The sequence below is a fragment of the Mandrillus leucophaeus genome, unplaced genomic scaffold, assembly GCF_000951045.1.
Source record: "Mandrillus leucophaeus isolate KB7577 unplaced genomic scaffold, Mleu.le_1.0 Scaffold374, whole genome shotgun sequence".
Lineage (NCBI taxonomy): Eukaryota > Metazoa > Chordata > Mammalia > Primates > Cercopithecidae > Mandrillus > Mandrillus leucophaeus.
In genome coordinates this window covers 2,047,347-2,070,683 of record NW_012103965.1, presented here as the reverse complement: position 1 = coordinate 2,070,683, position 23,337 = coordinate 2,047,347, and the positions used below count along the sequence as shown (strand labels likewise).

Here is a 23,337-nt window from a genome sequence, read left to right as displayed (position 1 = left end):
GGATCGCAGTTGCTTTTTACTTTGTACATATATGCTCTATTTTTTTTTTCTTTTTGAGACGGAATTTCACTCTTTTTGCCCAAACTGGAGTGCAGTGGCATCTGCAACTTCCGTTTCCTAGGTTCAAGTGATTCTTCTGCCTCAGCCTCCTGAGTAGCTGGGATTACAGGTGCCCGCCACCACGCCCGGCTAATTTTTTGTATTTTTAGTAGAAACGGGGTTTCACCATGTTAGGCTGGTCTCAAACTCCTGACCTCAGGTGATCCACCTGCCTTGGCCTCCCAAAGTGCTGGGATTACGGGTGTGAGCCACCGCGCCCGGCCTCAAAATAAAAATGTGGAAAACAACATTTCTTTTGGTGCATCTATCTTGATACCATATTTCTCCGTGAGAAGCTTCAGCTGTTCCTCCTCCTTCGTGTCCATCTTCTGAACTGCCCTGTTGGCATTGTAGTACAAAACCACAAGTTATCTGTCACAAAAATTGAATCTCGGTAGGTGATCACAAGCATTCTCGGCAACAAAGATGTATTCATAGACCACATAAGCTGTTCCTCTAGTTTCAGGTGTGTTCCCTACTCTGATTTGATGAATAGGTCCATATTTCCCAAATATACATTGATTCAACTGTGATTTTGTATGACAAATTTCTTACGTACAATATCCGATTTACTTCAGGTGGAAGTCGAATGCTTACCCTCTTGGCCGCTTGTGTTGCTGTTTTGGCAGACTGATGAGGTTACTGTAGCAAATACTGAAATTCTTCTGGATAGCTTCCAAGCTCACTGGGCTTCAGGTGCTGCATAGCGTCAGGGGCAGGATATCAACACCCAAGCACTACTGGAAGCTGTTACAGCACCCACAGAATAGCACTGTCTTATGCCAAGACACATCCGTGTAGCGTTCCATTTCGAATCGACTCACTGGGCTTTTTAAGTTAAGACTTTCAGACTTATTTCTGACACTGTATACTACATATTCAGCATTTCATTCTTTTTTTTCTTTTCTTTTCTTTTTTTCTTTCTTTTTTTTTTTTTGAGATGACATCTCACTCTGTTGCCCAGGCTGGAGTGTAATGGTGCAGTCTTGGCTCACTGCAACCTCCACCTCCTGGGTTCAGACGATTCTCCTGCCTCAGCCTACTGAGTAGCTGGGACTACAGGCGCGTGCCATCACACCTGACTATTTTTTGTATTTTTAGTAGAGACGGGAATTTCACTATGTTGGCCAGGCTAGTCTCGAACTCCTGACTTCGTGATCTGCCCGCCTCAGCCTCCCAAAGTGCTGGGATTACAGGCGTGAGCCACCGCACCTGGCCCTATTCAACATTCTTGAGGTGCTAACCTGTACACTTAAAATTAGTAAAAAGCCAGCAAAGTCAACTGAAAAAGTATAACAGATAATTCGGTAAAGGGGCTGATTACATGTTTATAATTAAAAATTCAGTTTTTCTATGTGCAATATAGGAAGGATTATATCTGACTCAAAATAATAAAACACCTCTTTGGGAGGCCGAGGCGGGCAGATCACGAGGTCGGGACATCAGGACCATCCTGGCTAACATGGTGAAACCCCGTCTCTACTAAAAATACAAAAAATTAGCTGGGCGTGGTGGTGGACGCCTGTAGTCCCAGCTACTTGGGAGGCTGAGGCAGGAGAATGGCTTGAACCCGGGAGGCCGGGCTTGCAGTGAGCCGATATTGGGCCACTGCATTCCAGCCTGGGCGGCAGAGTGAGACTCCATCTCAAAATAATAATAATAATAATAAAACACCTCAAGGAGTAAAAAGACACCCAGAAGTCTTCAATAAATGTAGAAGAGACGATATTTTGTTCCTAGATTGGAAGATTTGGGGTTTTAAAGATGTAACTTTTCCCAGAATCTGTATATTCAGTGTGAACTTAATCAGAATCCCCAGAACAGTTCTTAGAACCAAGTTAAAAAAGTTAAAAATGTGTAGTGAGAAAAAATATATCTGTTATGTAATAGAGGATTAAAGTTTATTAAGCATGTTCAAAACTCTTGCAAATCAATAAGAAAAGGAGGACTGAAAAGAAGTGTGCCATTATGTTGACAGTGATTTTCCTCTGTAGATGGTAACATTGAGCAATTCTTTATTAAATTCCCTACATTTTCTATTGTTTTTAAAAACTAATGTTTTTAAATACTGAAATCAGAGGAAACAAATGTTTTACAGTTCCTTATCTAGAATACAGAATGAGTTTTCTTATAGAGACAGAAAGTGTTTTTTTTTTTTTTTTTGAGATGGAGTCTTAATGTGTCACCAGGCTGGAATGCAGTGACGTGATCTTGGCTCACCACAACCTCTGACTCCCTAGTTCAAGCATTTCTCCTGCCTCAGCCTCCCTTGTAGCTGGGATTACAGGCATGCACCACCACTCCCAGCTAATTTTTGTATTTTTAGCAGAGATGGGGTTTCACCATGTTTTCCAGATAGTCTCGATCTCCTGACCTCGTGATCAGCCCACTTTAGCCTCCCAAAGTGCTGGGATTACAGGTGTGAGTCACCGTGCCCAGCAGAAAGTGTTTTCTTATAGCCGTACTGCCCTCTCCTTCTGCCTCATGGAAACACTTTTGATTTTCACCACATATTGGTAGTGAAGCTTCAAGAAGAGAAGCTGAGAAACTTATCCCAAATATAGAGATTGTTGGTATGTATTGTGTTATGTATGACTGGTTATCTATCGCTGGCTAGGCTTTACATCTAACTAGATTTTTGTTTTGAATTTCCATTTGTGCTATGGTAACATCTCCTACCACTAACACAGTCATACTATTTTGAAAATTTTGCCATTGACTTAGAAAGTGAGCTATAGAGTTGGAGCATCTCGGTAAATACACATAAGTTCGTTATTTTAACCATTGGGGGAAAAAACTCCTGATTTCTTGTTTCATGGATGATTGACCTAGTGACATCATCATCATAAACGGACAGTATATTTAAGTTTTAGTAAAGGGTTGCCCTTTTATTTGAATATTCTCTGAAATGACACTTTAAAGAAGCAATAACAGATAAAAGACCTTAATTGTAAGGTATAAAGTACAAAGAAAAGGAATATCAATATTCTAATATAATTTTTTTCAGAGTACATTTCAGATGAATTTTTTTCCCCACAGAAACAGGATCTCACTTTGTCGCCCAGACTCTGGTGTAGTGGAGCAGTTATGGCTCACTGCAACCTCAACCTCCCAGGCTGAGGCAGTCCTCCTGCCTCAGCCTCCCAAGTACCTGGGGCACACGCCGTCACACTTGGCTAATTTTTTAAATTTTTTGTGGCAATGGGGGTCTCCCTACGTTGTCCAGGCTGGCCTCAAACTGCTGGTCTCAAGCAATCCTCCCACCTTGGCCTCCAAGAGTGCTGGGATTACAGGTGTGAGTCACCACGCCCAACCGCAGATGAGTTTTTTACTTTTTAAAATTATTTGTTTTTGAGACAGGATTTTGCTGTGTTGTCCAGGCTGTAGTGCAGTGGTACAGTCATGACTCACTGCTGCCTCGACCTTCAGGGCTCAAGTGATCCTTCCATCTCAGCCACCCAATTAGTTGGGACTACAGGTATGTACTACCATGTCTGGCTAATTTTTTATTTTTTGTGGAGACAGGGGTCTCGCTACATTGCCCAGGCTGATCTCAAACTCCTGGTCTCAAGCAATCCTCTCGTCTCTGCATGCCAAATTGCTGGGATTACAGGTGTGAGCCACCATGCCAGCCTTCAGGTGAGTTTTGAGATCGGAGGATTAATAATAAATGAATCATGTAAGTGACAATAACTCATGTTTGTTAAATGAAACATAGTCTTTTATGTTAGAGGTAAAGGATACATTTGTAAGACTTTCTTTTTTAAAAAAATTAAATACGTACAAAAATAGAATAGAATAATGGATTCCTGTCTGTCACCTAGCTTTAACAGTTACCAATTCTTGGCTAGTCTTGTTACTGAATCTGTTCTCCCATTCACTTTCCCCTTTCATGTGGCTTTTGGAAGCAAATCTAGACATCAGATGATTTCTTTGTTTTTGTTGTTTTTTGAGACAGAGTTTCACTGTTGTTGCCCAGGCTGGAGTGCAGTGGTGCAATCTCAGCTCACTGCAACCTCCGCCTCCCAGGTTCAAGCAATTCTCCTGCCTCAGCCTCCTGATAGCAGGGACTACAGGCACGCACCACCACGCCTGGCCAATTTTTGTATTTTTAGTAGAGATGGGTTTTACCATGCTGGCCGGGTTCGTCTCGAACTCCTGACCTTATGATCCACCCGCCTCGGCCTCCCAAAAGTGCTGGGATTACAGGCGTGAGCCACCGCGCCCGGCCTAATTTTTGTATTTTTACTAGAGATGGGGTTTCACCATGTTGGCCAGGATCGTCTCAATCTCTTGACCTCGTGATCCACCCACTTTGGCCTCCCAAAGTGCTGGGATTACAGTCATGAGCCACCGCGCCTGGCCCAAAATATTTTTTTTTAAAAAGAAAATATTGAATGTATATCTTGTACTAGGCACTGTGCTAGGTATTGAGAATATAGTGGTAACTATGGTCACCTCATAGAATGTAGAGTGTGATGGAATAATATATTTAACAAATGACTGTTTAAGTGAATGCATGCATGTCTTGATGTTACCATGGAGGTAAAAAAACAGTGTGTCATAACAGGACACAATTTAGATTGCCGAGTCAGGGGAAGATCTCTGAGGAAGTGACATAGTAGTTGAGAGGATTTGGATGAATTATAAACTAACCAGGCAAAGAATCATGTTACCAGTGCTTCATGTAGAGGTAGTAGCATATGTGTGCAAAAATTATGAGCCAAAAGAAACCTAAGGTGGCAGGAATGTAGGAGACAGGGAGAAACAATAGTAAACGATGAGGTCAGAAATATAGGCAGGCATCAAGGCCGGAGGCAGTGGCTCGTGCCTGCAATCCCAGCACTGTGGGAGGCCTCGGTGGGAGTATCACTTGAGCCCGAGTTCATAGACCAGGCTAGGCAACATAGTGTGACCCAGTCTCTACAAAAAATAGGAAAATTAGCCAGGCATGGTTGTGCATGCCTGTAGTACCAGCTACTATCTGGGGCTGAGGTGGGCGGATTGCTTGAGCCCAGGAAGGAGATTGAGGCTCTAGTGAGCCATGATCATGCCACTGCCCTCCAGCTTGTGAGACAGAGGCCAGACTGTCTCCCAGGGAGAAAAAAAGAAAAAGAAAAAGAAAGAAAAAAAGGCCAGGCATGGTGGCTCACACCTGTTATCCCAGCACTTTGGGAGGCCGAGACAGGTGGATCACCTAGGTCAGGAGTTCGAGACCAGCCTGGCCAATATGGTGAAACCCCATTTCTACTAAAAATACAGAAATTAGCTGGGCGTGGTGGTGGGTGCCTGTAATCCCAGCTACTCGAGAGACTGAGGCATGAGAATTGCTTGAACCTGGGAGGCAGAGGTAGTGAGCCGAGATGGCACCACTGCACTCCAGCCTGGGTGACAAGAGCGAAACTCCATCTCGAAAAAAAAAAAGCAGAGGTCACGTGGCTTTTAGGAGCTCAGAGGTAACATTACAGATTTTGGATTTTGTTCTACAGTGAGGGTGCCATTTAAATAAAGGTTTTAAACAAGAGAATGGCATGATACGAGTTTTTCCTTTTTTTTTTTTACGATTCTGGCTACTATGTGGACAGTGATTTTGAGGGAGACAAGTAGTAGTGGAGAGACTAATTCTATCAAACTTTTACAGTAATCTAGGTGAAATATTTGAGATATAAATTCTATACATATATATAAGCATTGTATTATTTCAGGTTCTTATATGATGCATATATAATGTAGATATACAATTTAGAAGCAAAGGTGGAATTTTATTACACTTTTCAGGAACTTGTTCACTTCATATAGCATGGTCATTTTTCCTTGATAACAACCCCGTTTCATTTCTGAAGTTTTTGGCTATTTAAAGAGTCTCTGAGAGAGTTCCAAACACGAATGAGATGCACAGGTTTCATTGGTATATGTGAGTGTGTGCATGCAATTATGTGCCTTCAGGTTTTCTTAGACCATAGGTGTTTTTTGGTTGGTTGGTTGGTTTTGAGACAGAGTCTCGGTGTCACCCAGGCTAGAGTGCAGTGCACAATATCAGCTCATTGCAACCTCTGCCTCCTGACTTCGAGCAATTATTGTGCCTTAACTTCCCAGGTAGCTGGGACACGCAGCCATGCCGGGCCAGTTTTTGTTTTTTTGGTATAGTCAAGGTTTCACCATGTTGGCCAGGCTGATCTTGAATTTTACCCGTGATGTAGTGCTTAGCAAGGCAATGTTAGCAGGTAGCTTTTAATAAGGCTCTGATATAATTTATTCCATTTAAAATTTTGATAAATCTGGAATTCATTTTTGTTACATTTTATTAGGTAGGCATCTTTGTTTACCCATTTTTATGAACTCTTTATTAAGCAATTTTTTTCTTTCCTCAGTGGTCTTAAAATGCTTCTTTTGTCATACGTTAATTTTTATATACACTAAGATCTGTTTCTGAACATTGCATTTTGTTCTGTTGGTTGGTCTGTCTTCATACCTGTATAATATTGTTTTAATCGTATTTTTATTGTCTGTTTTTATCTCTGGTGGGAGATAATTTGCCTACTTCTAGAAATAAGCTTGTTTTTCCTTTCTTTAAGGAAAAACAACAGCTAAAAGTAATTGATATTTACTTTAATATCAATTTAATATCAATTTAGCCCTTTAATAGCTTCATTATGCTACGGGTACATAATATAAACACTGTATTGAACTAAAATAAGTTTTAAAAATCTTATATGAGAATCATTACCGGAACACAAAGCATCAGTTTCCTCTTTTCTAAGCTCTGTTTCATAAGATGTATGAATCTATGAGGGGATTAACCTTTAAATCTTCTATCATTTCTATAAAAATATTTTAAATTGTCCATTTAATACTTTAAAAAATTTCCTTTTATATTATCTTCAAGAGGCAATGTAGGGTAAGTTGTTAAGAACATGGATATAGAGACAAACTGCCTGGGTCAGATTCCTGCTTTGCCCTATCCTAATTTTGTGATTTTTGAGAAGGTTATTTAACTGTGAATGCCTCAGTTTCCTTGTCTGTAAAAGGATAGAATGAATAATTTATGAAAAGCACTGAGAACAGTGCCTGACACATAAAAGATCTCTGTATGATTAGAAGCTATTTTTATTCTGGATTGGTATCCAAAAACCCCTTTGATTCATAAAAATGTATTAATTTCAGGCCTGACACAGTGGCAGACACCTGTAATCTCAGCACATTTGGAGGCCGAGGCAGGTGGATCACCTGCCTGGCCAACATGGTGAAACCCCGTCTCTACTAAAAATACAAAAATTAGCTGGGTGTGGTGGCGGGCACCTGTAATCCCAGCTACTCCAGAGGCTGAAGCAAGGGAATCACTTGAACCTGGGAGATGGAGGTTGCAGTGAGTCAAGTTCATGCCACTGTACTCTAGCCTGGGCAACAAGAGTGAAACTCCGTCTCAAAAAAAAAATTACTTTGCATTTTTTAGATAAACTTGGTAAGGATGAGTTGAAACAAATTACCCTTGCCCCACAGTTTAAATGTGATCCTATTTTATTAACTAGAGAAACTCATACCTGTAATCCCAGCACTTTGGAAGGCCGAGGTGGGCAGATCACGAGGTCAAGAGATCGAGACCATCCTGGCTAACAATGGGGAAACCCTGTCTGCACTAAAAATACAAAAATTACCTGGGCGTGGTGACGTGTGCCTGTAGTCCAGGCTATTCAGGGGTCTGAGGCAGGAGAATCACTTGAACCTGGGAAGCAGAGGTTGCAGTGAGCTGAGATCATGCCACTGCACTCCAGCCTGGGGACAGAGTGAGAGACTCTGTCCCCCCGCCCCCCCAAAAAAAAGAAAAAGAAAATTTAAACAGCCAAATATAGAATCTCATTTAGTAGGATACACCAGTTTTTAATCATTAAAGGAATACAATGAATTGTAAAATAACATAAATTTTGTTTTTAGGCAAAGTAGTTGTATAACTTGTTTTTGTTTATTCTTTTTTTGTTTTTTTGAGACAGAGTTTTGCTCTGTCACCCAGACTGGTATGCAGTGGCATGATCTTGACTCACTGCAACCTCTGTCTCCTGAGTTCAAGCGATTCTCTGCCCCAGCCTCCTGAGTAGCTGGGATTACAGGTGCCTGCCACCACGGGCCTGTTTAATTTTTGTATTTTTATTAGAGACAGGGTTTCTCCATGTTGGCCAGGCTGGTCTCGAACTGTTGACCTCAGGTGATCCACCCGCCTTGGCCTCCCGAAGTGTTGGGATTACAGGTGTGAGCCACCATGCCCAGCCTATTTATTCTATTTTTAAAAAGAAATTCTAAGCCTTAAGTTTGATAATGATGAGTCAGTCATTTTGGTAAGAAGCGAAGATTTTTATCTTAGTGTTTTTGGAGTGTGTGTTTATATTTATTGTGATAACTCTTCTGTCACAAATCAGAAATTTGTCCCCTTGTTAAGCCCATGTTATGAGAATGTGGTCATAAGTTCTCAGCTTTATTTTCCCTGAGTTATTCTGTTTTGGTTGTCAAGTAAATAAGACAGCAATTAATAGTAGTGAATTTTACAGCATGCATTCCCAGAAACTCTTACTTTTCTGTAGCAGAAAACAAAGTCCTCTATATGAATGGCAAATATAGGCTGAAGGCAGTGGCTTACACCTGTAACCCCAGCACTCAGAGAGGCTGAGGCAGGAGGATCACTTGAGTCCAGGAGTTCGAGACTGCAGTGCTGCATTGAGCTATAATTGTGCCACTGTACTGCAGCCTAGGTGACAGAGTAAGACCATAAATAAATAAATAAATAAATAACAAATCTTTCCTGATGAAGGTTTTAACGTTAACATAAATGTCTTAACTATTACGTGAAGATAACATTGCTGCCTTTCCTTCCTGAGCATGTGGTGGTCCCTGTCCCCTCTCCCCTGTAGCAGTTATACATTTTTTGAAGTAGTCATTATGGATTTGGATTAATATATTTACCTAATTTGACCTGACCTCCATTGTGACTAGTGATTTATGCCCAAGAGTGTGCTCGGATTTTTTTATGTTTTTTGTGCACCAAGTAAACTGGCCCATTTTGAGAGTGACCTTGTCCTCTTTATGAAACCCATGTTCTCATCAACTGAGCTGTTAAGTGTCTGTAATATAAAGTCAAATAAATCCTGCTTTCTAGGGCACTGTATTATTTATATAGCACATGTAAATTCAGAAGCATTTGGTCTTGAGATCAGGAGTTCAAGACCAGCCTGGCCAACATGGTGAAACCCCATCTCTGCTAAAAATACAAAAAAAAATTAGGGGTGGTGATGTGTGCCTGTAATCCTAGCTACTAGGGATCCTGAGTGGGAGGATTGCTTGAACCCGGGAGACAGAGGTTGCAGTGAACCGAGATTGCACCACTACACACTGTTGGTATTGTATCGCCTGGGCAACAGAGCAAGACTCCGTCTCAGAAAAAAAGCATTTGGTGACATTGAGGTGGGTTGCAGGGAGGGACAACAGTATTTGTCTTTTTGTTTATTTATAATGTTTTTGAGACAAGGTCTCACTCTCACCCAGGCTGTTTTGTAGAGACGGGGTGTCACTCTGTTGCCCAGGCTGGTCTCCAGCTCTTGGGCTCAAGCAGTCCCCTTGCCTCAACCTCCCAAATAACTGGGACTACAGGTGCAGTTTGTATTTTATAAATTTATTTATATTTATAAATAGGATCTTATTATGTTGCCCAGGCCTGTCTCAAACTCCTGGCCTCAAGCAATACTCCCTCCTTCGCCTCCTTAGTAGCTGGAATGACAGGCTCAAACCACAGCACTCAGCCTTAAAATGTTATTTTAAATTGTAGTGCTAAAAAGTCAGAATGTATAAACGATTATGGCATGATTAGAAATCCTGCCATCCTGTATTACTATAGACATGCTTTACTATTGGTGTGTTTTTGAAATGTTATACCCAGGACTGAACTGAGATTTTTGAGGTGGCCGTATTGACCAGCTCTGTTTTTGCTATTGTTTTGATAATTTTACATTGACTCTCCAGTTTTAAGTAAAAAAGTTAACAGTTTAACATTTCTTTAATGATTTTTATCTGTATTTAATAAATACATAATTATACAGCGCTTTGTAGTACTTGCCATGTTCCGGGTACTGTTCTAGGTGGTTTACAAATACCAATTTGTAACGATTATATACTACTATTAAAATATTTTTATATCAATTGCAGAAATTTGTTAGTGTTACATTTCTCTTAGGCATCTTTTCTGAAATTAATCAAGTTACATTTATCAAATATGATTAAAGTAAAAATGAGAATTAAATTGCAAAACTTTTAAGTCATAATTAATTGTTTTTTATTTCAGCTTTACCAACAGGGACGATTATGTCAACTGGGCAGTGAATTTTGTGAATTGGAAGTTTTTGCTAAAGTACTGAGAGCTTTGGATAAAAGGTAAATTCTTTTTTTTTAAATTGTAAAATATGCATAACACAAAATTTACCATTTTAACCGAATTCAGTGGCATTAAGTATATTCACATTGTGGGCCAGGTGCAGTGGCTCAAGCCTGTAATCCCAGCACTTTGGGAGGCTGAGTTGGGCAGATCACGAGGTCAGATCGAGACCATCCTGGCTCACATGGTGAAACCCCGTCTCTACTAAAAATACAAAAAATTAGCTGGGCGTGGTGGTGGGCGCCTGTAGTCCCAGCTACTTGGGAGGCTGAGGCAGGAGGATGGCATGAACCTGGGAGGCGGAGCTTACAGTGAGCCAAGATGGTGCCACTGCACTCCAGCCTGGGCGACTGAGCAAGACTTTGTCTCAAAAAAAAAAAAAAAAAAAGAAAAGTATATTCACATTGTGCAACCATCACCACCATTTATTTCCAGAACTTTTTCATTACCCTAAACAAAAGCTCCTTACCCACTAAATAGTAACTCCCCATTCCCTCTTCCCCTTATCCTGTGTAGCCACCATTGTACTTTAGATAAGTTTAACTGCTCTGATATCCCATATAAGTGGAATCCTATAATGTTTATCCTTTTGTGTGTGTTATATTTCATTTAGCATCATGTTTTTAAGGGTCATCTATGTTGTAGCACAAGTTAGAATTTTATTTTTTTTTTTATGGCTAGATTATATTCCATTGCGTGCATATACCACATTTTGTTTATTCATCTGTCAGTGGATATTTGGGTTCTTTCTACCTTTTGGCTAGTGTGAATAATACTGCTGTGAACATGAGTGTAGAAATACCTCTTCAAGTCCCTGCCTTCAGTTATTTTGGTTATATACCCAGAAGTTGAATTGCTGGATTATATGGTAATTCTATTTTTATTTGTTTATTTTTTAAGACACTTAGTTTCACTATGCTGTACAGGCTGCCTTCGAACTCCTGGGCTCAAGGGATCCTCTTTCTCAGCCTCCCTGCTAGCTGGGACTACAGGCGCTATGCCACTGCACCCAACTCCTATTTCCAGTTTTTTTGAGGAACTGTCATACTGTTTTCCATGCTTGTTTTTTTTTTGGAAACAGGGTCTTGCTCTGTTGCCTAGGTTGGAGTTCAGTGGCATGTTCGTAGCTTACTGCAAACTGAAACTCTCCTTGGCTCAAAGCCATCCTCCCACCTCAGCCTCCTGAGTAGCTGGGACTATAGGCACATGCTACCACACCCAACTAACTTTTTTTATTTTTAGTAGAGACGAGGTCTCGCTATGTTGCCCAGGCTGGTCTTGAACTCCTGGACTCAAGTGATCCCCTTGCCTCAGTCTTCCAAAGTGCTGGAACATAAATTCATTTTTAAGTTACTTGTTTTTTAAAATTCCACTACACCTCTTGTTAATGCATGAAGTTATGTTTATTTTTGACTAATTTCTTATATAGTTTAGAAATTATTTCATAAATATGATTATATCAGAAAATTTAGAGTGGATAAAATAATTTTGCCTCGTAAGTGTAGTACCAATATAAATCTATAACATTGTTTCATTGAGAAATTGTCTCAATTAGTTTTTCCATATACCTGGTATTATTTCACTATGAATTATGTTTATTTGCAGTTGCTACCAGAACCCCTGTCTTACCTGTTTCCAGTCACTACTTCCCCTCCCCTAGGGTAACCACTAGATTAATTTTATGTGTTTTAGAACATATTACATAAAATATACAGTTTGTGCCCTTTTGTGTCTGGCTTTTTTTTTCTCCAGTATTGTTTTATGAGAATCACGTATGTTATGTGCAAATACAGTGTGTTCATTCTTGTTGCTGTATGTATATGGTGTTTTATTACATGAAAATAGTATTCATTCTATTATTGATGAACATTTGGGCTGCTTCCAGTTTTTAGCTATTATAACTCATGCTGCCCTGAACATTCTTGTAAATGTTTCTTGGTGAACATATGTATACATATCTATTAGATATATACCTAGAATTAGAATTTGAAAGCAATTTAAGACAACTCAAGGAGTCTTTGCCAGCATCATAGAGAATATAGTAAAAATATTGTGGCACTAATTGTACAACCCAAACAGAAGCTTGGCGACAAAAAGAAGATCATTTGTTCTGCCTCCTCCTATCACTTTTGGAAAGTTAACACTTTGACAGTTTAGCTTTTTGAGTTCAAGAAGGGGAGATTGAATTCATCTTCCTGTTGTAAGTATCATCATGTAGTAGTATTAGCTGCAGATCTGGCTTTTCATTGTACTTGCTGTTTTGTGGTTTTTTTTTTTTTTTTTTTTTGGAGGCAGGGTCTCTCTTCCATCACTCAGCCTGGAGTGCAGTGGCAAGATCATGGCCCACTGTAGCCTCGACTTCCAGGGCTGAGGTAATTCTCCCACCTCGGCCTCCCAAGTAGCTGGGAATACAGGCATGTGCCACCACACCTGGCTGATTTTCTTGTATTTTTAGTAGAGACGGGGTTTCGCCATGTTGCCCATGCTCGTCTCAAACTCCTGAGCTCAAGCCGTCCACCTGCCTTGGCCTCCCAGAGTGCTGGGATTACAGGTGTGAGCCACCGTGCCTGGCCTGCTTGCTGTTCTGTTTAGTGTTCTTCCCTAAGTTTAACTGCCATTAAGTTTTCAGGGGTACATAGTAGGTGCATTTATTTATGGGTTAAGATACTTTGATACAAGCATGCGATGTGTAATAATCACATCAACGTAAATGAGGTGTCCATCACCTCAAGCATTTATCCTTTGTGTTACAGACAATCCAGTTATATTCTTTCAGTTATTAAAATGTAGAACTAAATTATTTCTGACTATAATCCTGTTGTGTTAGCAAATAATAGGCTTTATTCATTCTTTTTTTTTTTTGTACCCATTAACCATCTTCATTTGCCCGCCTCTCCCAGTTACCCGTCCCAGCCTCTGGTAACCGTCCTTCTTCTCTCTATATCCATGAATGCAATTATTTTAATTTTTAGCTCCCACAAATAAGTGACTACATGCAAAGTTGTTCTTTCCTTGGCTGGCTTATTTTACTTACCATACAGTTCCATCCATGTTGTTGCAAATGGCAGGATGTCATTCTTTTTTTATGGCTAAATAGTACACCATTGTGTATATGTATCACATTTTCCAGATGCTGTTTTAGATGCTGGGGCCATAGCAGTGAGTAGGATCTACAACGTCCCTTCCTCATGGAGTTTGTATTTTCGAGAGGGATGATAAGATAATAAACAAGTAAGTCGGCTGGGCGTGGTGGCTCACACCTGTAATCCCAGCACTTTGGGAGGCCAAGGTGGGTGGATCTTCTGAGGTCAAGAGTTCAGACCAGCCTGGCCAACCTGGTGAAACCTCATTTCTACTAAAAATATAAAAATTTAGGCCAGGCACTGTGGCTCACGCCTGTAATCCCAGCACTTTGGGAGGCTAAGGTGGGTGGATCACCTGAGGTCGGGAGTTCGAGATCAGCCTGACCAACATGGAGAAACCCCGTCTCTACTAAAAATACAAAATTAGCCGGGCGTGGTGGCACATGCCTGTACTATCAGCTACTCAGGAGGCTGGGGCAGGAGAATCGCTTGAGCCCGGGAGGCAGAGGTTGCAGTGAGCCGAGATCGCGCCATTGCATTCCAACCTGGGTGACAGAGTGAGACTCCGTCTCAAAATAAATAAATAAATAAACAAGTAAGTAAATAGCATGATTTCAGTGTTCAGGGGTAACTTTGAAATGTGGCCTGTGTACTAAGACTGTAGAGAAACTTCTTGATTAGTTGATTAAAGTTAGTCTGTAAAAAAAAAAAATCTAATAAATAAGAACTTCTCATTTTGGTAAAAGAAGACTAGAAAAACTTTTAAAAACATTCCTTACTCTAAAGAAAGGATAACTTTGGGGGTTTGAATCTCTCGAGGTAGTTTTAAACATGGCTGTTGTAAAGATTTAGTGGAATACCTCTTTTTCATCTCTTAGGTTATCTTTCACCAAATCCAAATCTTTTGGTAAGTGTTTTATGTATTTGTGAAACTAAAAGCATGTAATTTGACCTTTTTTTCCTTTATCCAAAGCAGTGACTCTGTTATTTACAATTTTGTTTAAAAGGTTTTTTTCTATTGAAATGTAATTCACACACCATAAAATTCACCATTTTAAATTCTACCACTCAACTATTCACAAGATTTTGCAACCATCACCACTGTCTAATTTTAGAAAATTTGGTCACCACAAAAAGAAGTCATTAACAGTCACTCCATTTCCTCTTACCCTGGCTGACCATTTCCTCAGTTAACAGTACCTATTTCCTCAGTTTCTAGCTGACCATTAATCTACTTTCTGTCTGTATGGATTTGCCTAGTCTAGATATTTTATATAAATTGAGTCTTATACTGTATGGTCTTTTGTGACTGACACTTTCACTTAGCATAATGTTTTTAAGGTTCATTCATGTTTTGCTTGCATCAGTACTACTTTCCTTTTTAATGGCTGAATAATTTTCCGTTGTACGGATAATACTACATTTTGCTTATCCAGTCATCTGTTGATGAACATTTGAGTTGTTTCCACCTTTTGGCTATTATGAATAATGCTGCTGTGAATGTGGTTGGGCAATATTTTGTGTGTGTGTTTATATAGTCTCAATTCTCTTGAGTATATACTCAATTCTCTTGAGTATATAATATGGTAACCCTATGTTTAACTTTTTGGGGAACCGCTAAACTGCTTTTCACAGCAGACGTATCATTTTATATTCCCACCACCGATGTATGAGGATTCTCATTTTTTCACCTCATGACAACACTTCAAAAAAAATTATAGTAGGGTGCAGTGATGGGCGTCCATAGTCCCGGCTACTCTGGAGGCTGAAGCAGGAGGATCTTAATTGAGACCAGTTCAAGGCTACAGTGAGCTATGATCATGCCATTTCTCTCCAGCACAGGTGACAGAGCAGGACCTTGTCTCTAAAACATAAATTCAATAAATAAATAAATGCATATTTTAAAAAATTATATTGGGTATAAAGGGGTATCTCATTATGATTTTGGTTTGCATTTCCCTGATCATTAATGATGTTGAGCTTCTTATTTCATGTTTATTGGCATTTGTATATCTTTTGTGGAGAAACATCTGTTCATATCAACTGGGCGCGGTAGCTCACGCCTGTAATCCCAGCACTTTGGGAGACTGATGAGGGTGGATCATGAGGTCAAGAGATTGAGACCATCCTGGCTAACACGGTGAAACCCCGTCTCTACTAAAAATACAAAAAATTAGCTGGGCATGGTGGCCCACGCCTGTAGTCCCATCTACTCGGGAGGCTGAGGCAGGAGAATCGCTTGAACCAGGGAGGCAGAGGTTGCAATGAGCCAAGACCACACCACCGCACTCCAGCTTGGATGACAAAGTGAGACTCCATCTCAAAAAAGAAAGAAAAGAAATCTCTCTTCTATCTTCATTGCCTTTTAAAAATTGGGTTATGTACCTTTTTATTGTGAATTATAATTTGGTTTTTAAAGCCGATTTTAAAAGTTAGCTTCATCCTTCTTTGTCATCAAGTTACACATTGTGTACTTTTCCTGAATGTTGTAGGATCACTCAGTTATCCACTGAGTAAAGAGGTTAGGCTAAATTTTGAATTATGGCCTCATAATTGATAAGGCAAAATGCTTTTTATCTTATTCCATCCTGGAAAATAATGATGCTGTTATTTAAAAGAGAAGCAGTTAGCACTTTCTAAAAGGAAAAAAATAAATTACCTCTATAAAATAATCGTTTTCTTTTCTTACAGACATTTGCTTCATCATTGTTTTCAGGCTTTGATGGATCATGGTGTTAAAGTTGCTTCAGTCTTGGCCTACTCATTCAGTAGGCGGTGCTCTTATATAGCAGAATCAGATGCTGCAGTAAAGGAAAAAGCCATTCAGGTTGGCTTTGTTTTAGGTAAGTAATAGTAAAACAGAAGTATTTTGTCGTGTGATGGACTCAGAATTAAACCTGCTAACAAAGAATTCTTCCAGGACTTTCCCAAAGTCTACATAAGAAGGTTATGAGAAGAACATCAGAACCACTTAACCCTGTGCCAAAGCATTACACTATACGTTTAAGTAGTATCTTTCTAAATCCTTACGACATTCTAACGAAATGATTGTATTAATAGCATTTTACAAATGAGGAAACAGACTCAGAAAAGTTGAGTAACTGGCTCAAGTCACATAGCTAGTAGTAGAGCTAAGTTTAGATTCCCGTGTCTCTGTGATTCTATAATACATGTTTTTCTACCAGCCTCTTTCACCTGCTTACTGTAGGCTGTGGCAGGGAACTTCATCCTTTTGGAGCCTCAGTTTTCCCATCTCTAAAATGAGGGTTATTCTGTATTTCCTCATGGGGATGTTATGAGGATAGTGAAAACAAATGTAAAAGCAACATAGTAAGATCTTAAAAATATGTGATAGGGCCGGGCATGGTGGCTCATTCCTGTAATTCCTAGCACTCTGGGTTACTGAGATGGGCAGATCACTGTCAGTAGTTCGAGACCAGCCTGGCCAACATGGCGAAATCCTGTCTCTGCTACAAATACAAAAATTAGCCGAGTGTGGTGATGCATGCCAGTAAATCCCAGCTACTTGGGAGGATGAGGCATGAGAATTGCTTGAACTGCACTCCAGCCTGGGTGACAGGGAGACACTGTCTCAGGAAAAAAAAAAAAAAAAAAAAAAGGCTGGGCATGGTGGCTCTCACCTGTAATTCTAGCACTTTAGAAGGCTGAGGTAGCAGTATCACTTGAGCCCAGGAGTTCAAGACCAGCCTGGGCAACATAGCAAAACCTCATCTCTCAGAAAAATTTTTAAAAATAATGATAAATATAAAAGTAGTTAGAAAAATGTTTTGTGTGCTATACATGTAGAAAAATATTGTTTAATGTATGTATAATATTTTATATGGTTTTCACAAATCTGTATAGATAAGTGTGTTTCAGGCAATTTCTTATTAAAGTTTTTGCTACTTTTTTTTGTTTATTTTGTTTTTTTATTTTATTTTGAGACAAGGTCTCTGTCACCCAGGCTAGAGGGCAATGGCACAATTGTATTAGTCTGTTTTCATGCTGCCATTAAAAACATACCCGAGACTGGGTAATTTATGAAACAAAAAGAGGTTTAATGAACTCGTAGTTCCACATGACTGGGAAATGCTTCACAATCATGGCAGAAGGTGAAAGGCATGTCTTACATGGTGGCAGACAAGAGAGAATGAGAGCCAAGAGAAAGGGGAAACACCTTATAAAACCATCAACTCTCATGAGACTTGTTCACTAGCATGAAAACACTATAGGGGAACTGGCCCCATGATTCAGTTGTCTTTCACCAGGTCCCTCCCACAACACATGGGAATTATGGGAACTATAATTCAGGGTGAGATTTGGGTGGGGACATAGCCAAATCATATCATTCCGCCCCTGGCCCCTCCCAAATCTCATGTCGTCACATTTCAACACCAATCATACCTTCCCAGCAGTCCTCCAAGGTCTTATTTCAGCATTAACTCAAAGGTCCACAGTCCAAAGTCTCATCTGAGACAAGGCAAGTCCCTTTTGCCTGTGAATGTGTAAAATCAAAAGCAAGTTAGTTACTTCCTAGATACAGTGAGGGTACTTGCATTGGATAAATACAACCATTCCAAATGGAAGAAATTGGCCAAAATGAAGGAGCTAAAGGCCCCATGCAAGTCTGGAATCCAGCAGAGCAGTCAAATCATAAAGCTCCAAAATGATCTTTTCTAATTCCATGTCTCACATCCAGGTCATGCTGATGCAAGAGGTGAGTTCCCATGGTCTTGGACAGCTCCACTCCTGTGGCTTTGCAGGGTACAGCCTCCCTCCTAGCAGCTTTCACAGACTGGCATTGAGTGTCTGTGGCTTCTTCAGGCACACAGTGCAAGCTTTCGGTGTATCTACCATTCTGTAGTCTGGAGCACAGTGGCCCTCTTCTCATAGCTCCACTAGGCAGTGCTCCAGTGGGCACTCTGTGTAAGGGCCTCAACCCGATATTTCCCTTCCACACTGCCCTAGCAGAGGTTTTTCGTGAGGGCCCCACCCTGCAGCAGACTTCTGCCTGGACATCCAGGCATTTTCATACTTTCTGAAATCTAGGCAGAGGTTCCCAAATCTCAGTTCTTGATTTCTGGGCACCCACAGGCTCAACACCACGTGGGAGCTGCTAAGGCTTGGGACTTGCCCCCGCTGAAGCTATTGTCTGAGCTGTACCTTGGTCCCTTTTAGCTATGGGTAGAGCAGCTGGGACACAGGGGTTGAAATCCCTAGTCTGCACACAACAGGGGGGCCCTGGGCTCGGCCCACAAAACCATTTTTTCCTCATAGACCTCTGGGCCTGTGATGTGAGGGGCTGCGACAAAGTTCTCTGAAATGCCCTGGAGACATTTTCTCCATTGTCTTGGAGATTAACATTCATCTCCTCATTACTTATGCAAATTTCTGCAGCTGGCTTGCAATTCTCCCAAAATGGATTTTTCTTTTCTATCACATCCTGAGGCTGCAAATTTTCCAAACCTTGATGCTCTTTTTTTCTTTTAAAACTGAATGCCGACTGGGTGCGGTGGCTCATGCCTCTAATCCAAGCACTTTGGGAGGCCAAGGCAGGTGGATTGCTTGATATCAGGAGTTTGAGACCAGCCTGGCCAACATGGTGAAACCCCATCTCTACTAAAACTACAAAAACTAGCCAGGCCTGGTGGTGGGCGCCTGTAATCCCAGCTACTTGAGAGCCTGAGGCAGGAGAATCACTTGAACCTGAAAGGCAGAGGCTGCAGTGAGCTGAGATTGCCCCACTGCACTGCTGAGATCACCCCACTGCACTCCAGCCTGCGTGACAAAGCAAGACTTCATCTCAAAAAATAAAAATAGAAAATAAAAATAAATAAAACAATGCTTTTAACAGCACTCAAGTCACCTCTTAAATGCTTTGCTGCTTAGAATTTTCTTCTGCCAGGTACCCTAAATCATCTCCATCAAGTTCAAAGTTCCACACATCTCTGAGGCAGGGACAAAATGTCACCATTCTCTTGGCTAAAACATAGTAAGAGTCACATTTACTTCAGTTCCCAACAAGTTCCTCATCTCCATCTGAGACCACCTCAGCCTGTATTTCACTGTCCATATCATTATCAGCATTTTGATCAAAGCCATTCAACAAGTCTCTGGGAAGTTCCAAACTTTTCCCACATTTTTCTGTCTTATTCTGAGCCCTCCAAACTGTTCCAAGCTTTACCTGTTACCCAGTTCCAAAGTCGCTTCCACATTTTCAGGTATCTTTATAGCAGCTCCCCACTCTGCTGGTGCTAATTTACTTTATTAGTTCATTTTCATGCTGCTGATAAAGACATACCTGAGACTGGATAATTTTTAAAGGAAAAGGAGGTTTAATGGACTCACGTGGCTAGGGAGGCCTCACAATCATGGTGGAAGGTAAAAGGCATATCTTACATGGTGGCAGGCAAATCAGAATGAGCCAAATGAAAGGGGAAACCCCTTATAAAACCATCAGATCTCGTGAGACTTATTCACTACCACAAGAACAGTATTGGGGAGACCACCCCCATGATTCAATTGTCTCCCACCGAGTCTCTCCCACAACACGTGGGAATTATGGGAGCTACAATTCAAGAGGAGGTTTGGGTGGGGACACAGAGGCAAACCATATCAACAGTCATAGCTCAGTGTAACTTCAGACTTGGACTCGAGCAGTCTTTCTGCTTCAGTGTCCTGAGTAGCTAAGACAACAGGCATGTGTCACCTTATCCAGCTAACTTTTATTTTTGTTGAGACTAGATCTTGCTGTGTTGCCCAGGCTGTTCTTGAATTCCTGGGCTCAAGCATTCCTCCAAAACTACTGGAATTATAGACATGAGCCACTGCACTTGGCTCTTTTTTCTCTATTAAACAAATTTTTTTTGAAGTGACTGTAGATTCATAGGAAGTTGCAAAAGAGTACCCAGAGTTCTTTGAACCACTCCTCCAGCTTCCCCCAGTGGTCACGTATCATATAACTGTAGGGCAATATCAAAACCAAGAAATTGAAAAATGGTGTTTTGCCATCAACTAGTCTGCTGACCTTACTTAGTTTTCACCAGTTTTTACATGCACTCATTTGTGTGTGTATATGTCTGTGCAGTGGATTCCATGTAGCGTCATACAACTGCCATCACTATCAAGCTATAGTACTGTTTGATCGCCACAAACTACTTTAGTTTTGGGTTTTTTGGTGGTGGTTTTCTGAGATGGAGTCTCGCTCTGTCACCCAGGCTGGAGTGCAGTGGCGTGATTTTTGCTCAGTGCAACCTCCACCTCCTGTGTTCAAGCGATTCTCCTTCCTCAGCCTCCCAAGTAGCTGGGATTACAGGCATGCACCACCACCACACCCAACTAATTTTTGTGTTTTTAGTAGAGACGGGGTTTCACTGTGTTGGCCAGGCTGGTCTCAAACTCCTGACCTCAAGTGGTCCACCCACCTCTGCCACCAAAAGTGCTGGGATTACAGATGTGAGCCACTGCACCCAACCCTACTTTTGTTTTTAACTTCTCTCATTACTGTGTGCATGTGCCGTTTATGTGTTTTCTGTCTTAAAGCATACACACATGTGCATGTACATCCTTCCCAGCATATTTTAATAGTCATCTTTAATCTTTTCCTTTTTTTTTGGGGTGGGGGACAGGGTGTCACTCTGACGCCCAGACTGGAGTGCAGTGGCACAATCTCAGCTCACTGCAACCTCCACCTCCTGGGTTCAAGTGATTCTGCTACCTCAGCCTCGCAGGTGGCTGGGACTACAGGCATATGCCACCACACCCAGCTGATTTTTGTGTTTTTAGTAGAGCCAGGGTTTCATCGTGTTGGCCAGGCTGGTCTCGAATTCCTGACCTAAGGTGATCTGTCCGCCTCAGTCTCCCAAAGTGCTGGGATTACAGGCATGAGGCACCATGCCTGGCCTGTTTAATCTTAGAATAATTATTTGTAGTACTCAAAGATAGGTTGCTGAAGGGACTTTAGAACATATATTTTTTGAAAAGGACCCTCAGCATTATTCTTGTTATTCTTATTATTATTATTTTAAAATGTGATCTCGCACTGTCACCCGGGCTGGAGTGCAGTAGTGCGATCTCAGCTCACTGCAGCCTCTACCTCCCAGGTTCAAGCCATTCTCCTGTCTCAGCCTCCTGAGTAGCTGGGATTACAGGCACCCACCACATGCCCAGCTAATTTTTTGTATTTTTAGTAGTGATGGGATTTCACTATGTTAGGCAGGCTGGTCTAGAACTCCTGACTTCCTGATCCACCCGCCTCAGTCTCCCAAAGTGCTGGGATTACAGGCATGAGCCACCGTGCCTGGCCAGCATTTCTTTTTTAAATAGTCTTATGGAATGTCAGTAGCAATAAAGAATTGTCCAAAGAAAGTCTCTAAAAACTTGTGGTCTTGACTAATGTTAAGGATAGTTCTGTACGATCATGTAAAAATGTGTGTGTGGGAGAAATTTAGTATCAAAGAAGATGAAAGGAAGACTAGTGTTCATTGAGGTCCTCTGTCATCTCCACATCTACTTATGCCAATCTGGCCACTGTAATGACCCACATAGATACCTTGGAGAGAGAACCAAGTCCTGGCAAACTCATAGTTATCAGTCTTAATCCTAAAGTTACCCAGAGAGAGAAAAAAATCATACCAGAAGAGTTGTACAGACATCACAGTAAGTTTTAGAACATTGTTACCACCCCAAAAAGAAAACAGTACCCATTAGCAGTCCCTCCCATTTCTCTCCCACATGAAGCAAACATCATCCACTTTCTGTCTCTATAGATTTGCCTTTTCTGGACATTGTATACAAGTGGACTCTTGAAATACATGGTCTTTGTGACTGGCTTGTTTTATTTATCAGAATACTTCCAAAATCCATCCATGTTTTAGAGATAGAATTTAATACAAATAATATTTGTTGACCTCTGGGGGCAGGGCATAGCTGAACAAAAGGCAGCAGAAACTTCTGCAGACTTAAACATCCCTGTCCGACAGCTCTGAAGAGAGCAGTGGTTCTCCCAGCATGTAGTTTCAGCTCTGAGAACAGACAGACTGCCTTCTCAAGTGGTTCCCTGACTCCCATGTAGCCTAACTGGGAGACACCTACCAGTAGGGGCTGACTGACACCTCATATAGCCAGGTAACCCTCTGAGACGAAGCTTCCAAAGGAAGGATGAGGTAGCAATATTTGCTATTCTGCAGCCTCCACTGGTGATAACCCAGGCAAACAGGGTGTGGAGTGGACCTCCAGTAAACTCCCAACAGACCTGCAGCTGAGGGACCTGACTATTAGAAGGAAAACTAACAAACAGAAAGGAATAGCATCAACATAAACAAAAAGGACATCCACATCAAAACCCCATCTGTAGGTCACCATCATCAAAGACCAAAGGTAGATAAAACCACAAAGATGGGGAGAAACCAGAGCAGAAAAGCTGAAAATTCTAAAAACGAGAACGCCTCTTCTCTTCCAAATGATCGCAGCTCCTCGCCAGCAACGGAACAAAGCCAGACAGAGAATGACTTTGACGAGTTGAGAGAGGTAGGCTTCAGAAGGTCGGTAATAACAGACTTCTCTAAGCTAAAGGAGGATGTTCAGACCTGTCGCAAGAAAGCTAAAAACTTTGAAAAAAGATTAGAATGGCTTACTAGAATAAACAGTGTAGAGAAGACCTTAAATGACCTGATGGAGCTGAAAACCATGGCATGAGAACTGCGTGACACATTCAGTAGCCAATTCGATCAAGTGCAAGAA

At 41.1% G+C, this 23,337-nt stretch overlaps 1 protein-coding gene across 3 annotated transcripts in view; it reads left to right on the top strand.

The window, feature by feature from the left end:
* APPBP2 (amyloid beta precursor protein (cytoplasmic tail) binding protein 2) overlaps positions 1-23,337 on the top strand; it is an 84,979-nt gene that overhangs the window by 17,158 nt on the left and 44,484 nt on the right. For 2 of the 3 annotated variants that reach the window (XM_011990242.1, XM_011990244.1), the window contains 2 exons: positions 10,424-10,512; positions 16,288-16,439. In XM_011990242.1, coding sequence (XP_011845632.1) covers positions 10,424-10,512; positions 16,288-16,439 — 241 coding nt within the window. The remainder of the gene's footprint in view (positions 1-10,423; positions 10,513-16,287; positions 16,440-23,337) is intronic. The other variant, XM_011990245.1, reaches the window with a different exon arrangement.